The 7,856-nt window shown below is 40.1% G+C and overlaps 1 protein-coding gene across 4 annotated transcripts; it reads right to left on the bottom strand.

Moving 5' to 3' along the window:
• Nucleotides 1–2,045: 2,045 nt before the first annotated feature.
• Nucleotides 2,046–6,777, bottom strand: LOC120791544 (diablo homolog, mitochondrial-like). Of its 4 annotated transcripts, XM_040129987.1 has the most exons (7): nt 6,737–6,777; nt 3,768–3,954; nt 3,513–3,645; nt 3,225–3,350; nt 2,656–2,766; nt 2,439–2,535; nt 2,046–2,294 (listed from the first exon to the last, which is right to left on the bottom strand). In XM_040129987.1, exons 2-7 carry the CDS (start codon nt 3,902–3,904, stop codon nt 2,089–2,091), a joined length of 810 nt encoding a protein of 269 aa, XP_039985921.1. In that variant the 5' UTR covers nt 3,905–3,954; nt 6,737–6,777; the 3' UTR covers nt 2,046–2,088. The 4 variants fall into 4 exon arrangements, with proteins under 4 accessions (XP_039985921.1, XP_039985920.1, XP_039985922.1 ...); XM_040129986.1 differs by lacking the exon at nt 6,737–6,777 and having other exon boundaries at nt 3,768–4,255; XM_040129988.1 differs by lacking the exon at nt 6,737–6,777 and having other exon boundaries at nt 3,513–3,642; nt 3,768–4,255.
• Nucleotides 6,778–7,856: the final 1,079 nt, after the last annotated feature.

The following is a 7,856-nucleotide window of genomic DNA, read 5'->3' as shown; positions in this document are numbered from 1 at the left end:
TTTCATATACGTAAAGTACGCATAAACTATATGGTTTCTGTTTAGAAATCAAGCCAGATATATTGACATGCTGAAAGCTGAGTGATCGTTCAACAACACAATGCTTGGTGGACATGGTACATAAACCGCAATGATGTCCGATAGTACATTGTTAATTTGCAACTGAAGTTCTTAATATATCAATATCAGGTATCAGGACACTCAAATATGGACAGATGTACAAATGCATGCATGTGTTGGCTCAGGCTTGTACAAATACACTTTTTAATACAAACCGAGTAAATTGGAGTAGGACAGACAGTATCTCCAAGTTGCTAAATAGTAAGTCCAATCCTTTTATACTGTAATATATGGTGATCGCATCTGTATGATATTACCAAAATAGTACACCATAAACTCCTCCAATTAATATTCTCTGCGTACTTTAACAGATACTTATAAATTTAAAAACGTAAAAAGGTAAATTACACATCTTTGGTTGTTGTTTTTAGGTAATGTATGCCTCAGGTTTGCCACAGCTTAATACAAATGGCTTTACAAATTCCCTGTATATTAAAACATACTTGATTAAGTTGGCTATGATACTGTTTTTCCAAATTAATTTTGTGTGTAGATATTGATGTTAACAGATGACAGTCGTAGTAGATATTGTTAGACTGAGCCGCTTACATAAATGTTCTTCAACCAGTTTGTTTATTCTTTTGTAATTTTTAGACACGATCAAATCCAATCATTCATCATCAAATACCAACAATTTTGAAGTATCTGTAATTCTGTGTTCAACCTGAGTTGTGTCACCGCACTAATCAGAGGCGAAAGAGATTATTTATTTGAAGAATATTGAAACCAGAAATAAATCAAAATTTAGGTGAACATGTTTGATGTAACTGATACCTCATCCATTTGCAATATACAAAAAATCAGCAAGAGAAGAGATTTTGTGAAGGGAGATTTGAAGACAATTTGTTTCAACTTCTCATGTAAATTTGTGTGAATCTGGATGTCTGAATCGAACAGTGGTTGGAGGAGGAACTTTAAACTAACGTTAGCTGCGATGAAGCTGATTCCTTGAGTCTGAGGGACAGCTGCGGGGGAAAGGAGAGAGGACTTGAGAGGTAGTCACAAGCAAGACAATAGTGATGGAGAGAGACGCAGCGACGGCACAGTGTCCGCGTGACTGTGACACAGGGAGGGAGAGAGAAAACGGAAAAGAGAGATAAGAATTATGTCCCAACGTTAGTTGCTGCAACTTATTAGTTGCTGCACCTCCTGCCCAAATAGTGCTTTGTTCCTGTATTTCTGTGCTTTTTGTGGATTGTTGGTAGTGATTAGGCTATGCGTTGTGCATTTCTTTTTCTTTAACCACACAGCTTGTCAGAGATTATGCTTTATGCAAAACCACATAACTATCTGTAAATCAAAATAAAATGCTGCTTCACATAAGTTATTCATCTTTGGGCAACCTTTCAAAGATGGATAAGATATAGCTTAAACCCCTTTCCCAATGTGAACTGACAGTGGTCCATATTAACCACTCAGTCATATCACAGGATTACATAATAAGGCAAAAAACAAGGAGCCATCAACATATATATTAAATTAAATACAGATAGATTCATTTTATTTTTTACTATTATGTAAACAGTGAAAAACAAAAAGATGCAAAATATAGTTTTATAAAAAGAAGGTCTTTGTTACAACAAAACATAAAATAAACAACATTTTGTCCCAGTGCTGGATAAGCCCCTCTGTCTTACAAATACTGAAGATTTGATTATCATTTTCCAAAAACTCAAAAACCAGTTGACATTCACTAATCGAACAAGTAGTCTTAAATAATGAATTATGCAATAGGCTTGTAAGGAATTACTTGTTAGCAATTTATTTTGTTCCCTTTTCAAAATTGTATTTACATTGTGTAAATGAAAACATCTTACGGGCTCAGAAAGGAAGAGAGACGTGATAGGGAAATAAAACGTAGAAAGCTTTGAGCTTTCAAAGTTGAATCTGCATCACTATCAAATCAATAGCACTTTGTCGTGCACTTTTTTTTTTTTTGTGCTGTTTTCCAAAGTCGGTCTATTTCTCTTAGTCCTCTCGTAGGTAAGCTTCGTGCACCTCATGCTCCTCCCCATCCTCTAAGGAGGCGGCATATTCGGCCATCCGTTGGATCTCCTCCACTTTAGTCTCGGCCAGCTTCTTATCCGCACCCACTGACAGTTTCCGTGCCTCCTCCACCTGCGACTGGGCCACCTGAATGTTTGTCCTCACTGTGTTTGACGCATGTTCAGCTCCTGGAAAAGCACAGACGAAAATGTCAGCAGATAAATATGATTTTAATCATTTCATTATCCCATCATTATAAAGTGCTACAGCAGTGTTCAACATTACATCAAGCCTCAGGAAGCCAGTTATACTCAAGCGCACGTTTTACTCACCGGAAGTGTACGCTGCCTCAGCTGCCATTTTACACAAGTTGACCGCATTGATCCAGGATGATTCAAAACGTTTGCATTCATCTAGTCTGTCGCTAACCTGTCGGGACAGAGAGATGAGACAAACTCATTATTTTTGTCGGAAAAAAAACTGAACGCCTTAAGCGTGTTTAGGTTTGTTTTCGACAACTGTTCTCCAAAGAGGACAACACAAGCTAACCTCTGCACGCTGGCCATTGATCGCCTGCTGGAGCGAATCCTCCTCTGCTGGGGTCAGTCTTCCCAATGAGGCCAAATACCGTCTCTGGAGAGCAATGCGTGTGTGCACAGCCTGTTAGCAAACAGAGACAGGAGCAAGTCAGAAACAGCACAGAGCCACTTTTAAAATAATAGCCCTACTTTTTGTCTATCTGACAGAATGTCAGTGAAACACGATTGATGACACACGATCAGTCAAGTGTTATAAGTTGTAGCCCTGAGCAGATTGAGTTTTTTACTCCTGACTCCAGCCCAAACTCTGGATTTTTAAATGGGTCAATCTCTTATCGATGCAAAAACATCAACACACTCTCTTGAGCCTGTGCCATTTCTTAGAGGCACTATCCTCACCATAAAATTATGTCTGAATGTAGAGATTCAAACCATGATGATTGCACCAGGTCTATACCCATGTAGCGTGAGAACATGTTTTGTTTTTTTGTTTTTTCCCCAATGGTGAATTAAACTCTTAGACTGAGGTTTGCAATTATCAGATATGGATGAAATGCTTCATGTAAGATGAAAACCTACCTTTGAATAATCTGTAAGGGCATCAATGAGAGCCAAGGTGGTCTGGGAGAGGAAAGTACTTGAACTGTCTGTGACCACTGAGGCCGCTCTTCTGATCAGGGAGTCGTGAGAGAGGCTTTCCACTTGCTACAACCAGGGGGTAAAACAGGGGGTAAATTCACTATTTTAAAACCGTCCTTCAATTTCTGCATGTACGGAATATGAAGACCAAGAAGAAAGATTTTCCAAAGAGACACAAGTTTTGCGCACACACTATCTTCTGTTATCTCTGATAGGAGACTCACCCACCTGTGTAAAAGGTACAGCACAAAGCCCATGGGTAACACTTAAAGACGCGATGCTCATGTGTACAGTGTCTGTCCATTTCCCTGACTTCTGGACTCCGGCCTTCCTGCTGCTGAATAGGTCGCTGTCAGAACTGCTGTAGAAAAATTAGGGAAAGATATGAGCGGGTTATTAGAGTCATGACCAGTGGCAATTCAGTTCAAAGTTTTGCAGTGCTCTATGTGTAATCTATAACATCTCCCATGGATCATAACCAACCTTAGGGCACGAATGCAGGCTGTTCCTCTCCTGAGCGCTGGCCTGCTGGTCCGCAGCAGTGAAATGTCTGTCTGATTTCGCAGAAACCCCCCAGCAGCACGGCTGGCACACACTGAACACTGACGAACAGCTTGCATGTTGCAGATTAATTAGATCTGCTGCACTTGAAGATCGTTTTTGATATGATCTGTATGTAAGTACGAGTACGAGTTGCTCGTTTCTATTTGCCGCAGTAAAAAACGAATCTGCTGTCAACTCACTGTTGCCTTGTCTTTGTAAAATCAGAGAAAAATTTTGTTTGCTGGTTGAGATCTTTCAGTCTGCTCGACGACTACTGACTGTCATGTCCAGTGGGTATTTGTAAGGCCCCAGCACCATTTCATTGCGTAAAAGGCATTGATCTGTTTGCTCTGCTCGACAATGTGCGTATTTGGCGTTATCTGCAAAAGCCCCCAGAGACAGAAACTACGTACAGGTTGCAGAACCTGATGCGTTGGTTGTTTGACCGATATGTTCTCTCTCTCTCTCTCCCTCTCTCTCTATTGTGTGTGTGAGTGTGTTTGCATGAGGAAGAGGACCAGTTGGAGGTCAGGGCAGAAAAAAAACATTTAGGGTAATTAAGAGAACAATAAATTGATCACAAAATTTGCTTTTTTTTTTTTTTTGACTTTCATGCATAAAATTAAAAATATTTTACAAATTACATACAAATAATACAACGACTTATTTAAAAAACAAAAATTACAATCCAAAATGATGATGGTATAGTAATGACTATGACTAATTCATTTTCCTCATTGCATGACATTTGGCATAAAAACTGACATTTGGCACCCCAAGGTACGTTGTATGCATAAAATGCTTCACTGCACTCATTCTTCAGTTAAAAATCAGAAAGTGCTAATGCTACAAACCATATCTATGTAATACAGCTGAAGATATGCCATATGCTCTAGACAACATACATGTGGAGTATTTTATTACATTAAAGTTTGACTTTAAAACTATCCTCACTTCTTGCTTGATTTCTGTCTTCAGTCTTTACTTTCAGTCTGGGAATCTTTTACAGTCATTTGTGCTTTTTTTTAAATTCAGGTTTAGGAAAACCTGGACACAGCATGAGTCAGATCACTCAAAGTCAGAGAAACTGAGAAACTGTGAAGGGGATTCAAAAAGCAAGATGCAGCTTTCATAGTACACCCTACGATAACCGCGATGAACCATAAGCACTTATTGTTAGAACAGCTCTCTTCTTAACACATGCCCAACATTAATCTGTATCTCGGTTATTTGCACCACAGAGTAGCAGCATTTAAGGGGCAAAGGCTTGTTAAATACAGTCGTGTATAATGGACAAAAGAAAGAATAAAAAAAGTGTCCAGGTTAAATTGTAGTTTATACTTCATGACATCATGGCGCAAGACCAAACATTATGTAGTTAGAGTTACTTGACTTGCATTTGCATTTTTAAGAAGCAGTGCATCTTGTACATTTACAATTAGACAATACATTACTGGGCCTTTGGTAAAAACATGTCCTGTTACGATCACTCCTTGAGGTCGCTTCTCTGCAGCACTAACAACAGACAGCCAGTGAGGGCAACTAGCAGTGAGTGGCGATGACGACGACGAGTGTAGTGAGCAAAGTTTCATTTGCTGTTATTTTCGGATGTCCTGGTCTTTCAAGTCATCATGCACAGCCCTCTCTCAGACGGCTGCACAGAGCTTCTTAAATGCTGTTAATCTGTGGTGCAAATAACCGAGATACAGATTAATGTTGGGCACGTGTTAGAAAGAGAGCTGTTCTAACAATAAGTGCTTTGGTTCATCACGGTTATCTTAGGGTGTACTATGAAAGCTGCCTCTTGTTTTTTGAATCCCCTTCACAGTTTCTAATTTTTCCCCCTTTGAATCATCTGACTCATGCTGTGGCCAAGTTTTCCTAAACCTGTATTTACAAAAGCACAAATGACTTTAAAAGATTCCCAGCTTTGTAAATCATCATGTCTGGTCTGGTCTTCTCAATCATGTTCCTCACCATAAAATGAGATAGTCTTATGTTTTGTATATCTATCAACCCATCCATCGTCACCTACCCTGTTCAGGGGTTGTAGGGGGGTTAGAGTCTACAGGCCTTTTTCACAGCAGACATTTTCATGTCATAGCAGGGAAGAAAGCCCAACCCAGCATTCACCGGGTGGGAGGACAATTACTCCCTGGACAGGTTGCTAGTCTATCACAAGGTTAAAGGGGAACTCCACTGATTTTAAACATCAAAGTCCGTTTACAGGTCTTGGGGAGTACTACTGTATTTGTGGAAAAAAAAAAAAATTCAGGCAGCGATAGTTGGGGCTGAAGACTATAAATTTGAAAATGAAAAAAAGTCCGCAGGTGCGGACTTAGAAAGCAGTGAGCTCACCAAACCTCTGTGAGCGCCCCTCATCTCTGCTTGGGGCTCGTGGCTCGAGGCTACATTAGCTTGTACTGGCAGGATGCTGTGTCGTTCCCGTCATATCATGTAAACCGTAATTTTGAGCAGCCAGGTGGGAAAAAAAAACGTTCACGTCAGCCTCCGAATTGTAATTCCAAGTCAGCGGCATCAGGAAATTCTGACGCCAACCTTATCTCCCACTTGGTAAAAAGAACTATAGACGTGTCATTAAACTGTTGGCAGAATGGCTGCAAATGCACCACTGCTGGCATATTAATCACAATATAATCGAACATTAACCCCAACTCAAACGATTCCGCTATTTGTATCTTGCTTCACTTGGTAACAAACTGCTACAAATACACACAAACACAACAAAAGTAGATAATTTGGGCTGTTTATTTGGTGCGACTACGAGCTTAGCAGTAGGGCTAAACACATTGGAATAATGCGTGAACCCTCCCAAGTCAGAATAACAGATGTTCGTTTATTTATTTATCTGTTTATTCATTTATTTAATCCCTTTCTGGCCACCTTACCTTGAGTGCAGCATTACACAACCGAATCGCCAACCAAAGTGTCAGCAGTCCAGTTGCATTCTGGGTAAGGTTTTAACAAGGAAGAATAAAAAAAATGGAATGACTTTTTAAACAGTCCATGGTGAATCTGGTAATGTTACAGGAGCGCACACACAGTCCCTGATTCACCTATTCTGCATGTCTTTGGACTGCGGAAGGAAACATGCAAACTCCTTTTAGTTCTCAAGGTCATTTAATATTTCACTAAGACTCTTATTTATATATCGCCCAATCATAACAGATGTTACCTCAGGGCACTTTTCATATAGAGCAGGTCTACACTGTACTCTTTACCATATAATTTACAGAGACCCAATATTACCCGTGAGCAAGCACCTTGCAACAGTGGCAAGGGAAAACTCCCTTTTAACAGGTAGAAATGCTGAACAGAACCTGGCTCATGGTGGGTCTGCCTTGACCTCTTGATGCCAAACGTTTGGCAATGGCATTAATTCTTTCTGATAGCCCGCAAATAAGTTATTTGCTGAGCTGGCATCCCCTGTGGTTCAAAAGCAGAAAGTTCGTTCTGGACCCAGATTCTCCAATCCCCTGCAGTCCTGATTACTGACGCAGAACTTGTGTAAAGAGCTGACGAGCCCCAGTGTGCTGCTCTCAATAGAGTCAGCTTGTTTGCCAAACAAATGAAAACTTCAGGTTGCACAATTAGACTCAGGAGCTTTACGTTAATAATCAGCCAGTCTGTTAATTACTAAACAGGGGATATGGGTCTCGTTCTCTAATCGTGCTCTGGAGATATCCCGCAGTACAGTACCTCACCCCAGTGCAGCGCATGTAAGTCATTTAAACAACAGAAACATTTCTTTATGTGTTTCATCTGTTTCATCAAACAACACTGACGTTACATCAGCAAATTACCTTTCTCCTGTGATTACTGACATCAATAGCGTTGTGTACACTGGAACATCGTCAAAAAAGATTAAACAGTGCGTGTTGTTTGTGCAAAATGTCATCAGGTTTGTGTCAGATCAGTGTTTTTCGAGTCTACAGTCCATACAAACCTGAAACCCACGGCTGCAGTTAATATTGCTGACATAGAAATTTAGAGGGCCCATTTTCTATG

The sequence above is a fragment of the Xiphias gladius genome, chromosome 7 (genome assembly GCF_016859285.1).
Source record: "Xiphias gladius isolate SHS-SW01 ecotype Sanya breed wild chromosome 7, ASM1685928v1, whole genome shotgun sequence".
Classification (NCBI taxonomy): Eukaryota; Metazoa; Chordata; class Actinopteri; order Istiophoriformes; family Xiphiidae; genus Xiphias; species Xiphias gladius.
Note: the sequence above shows the minus strand (reverse complement) of the source record. Positions and strands in the feature narration are given on the sequence as shown.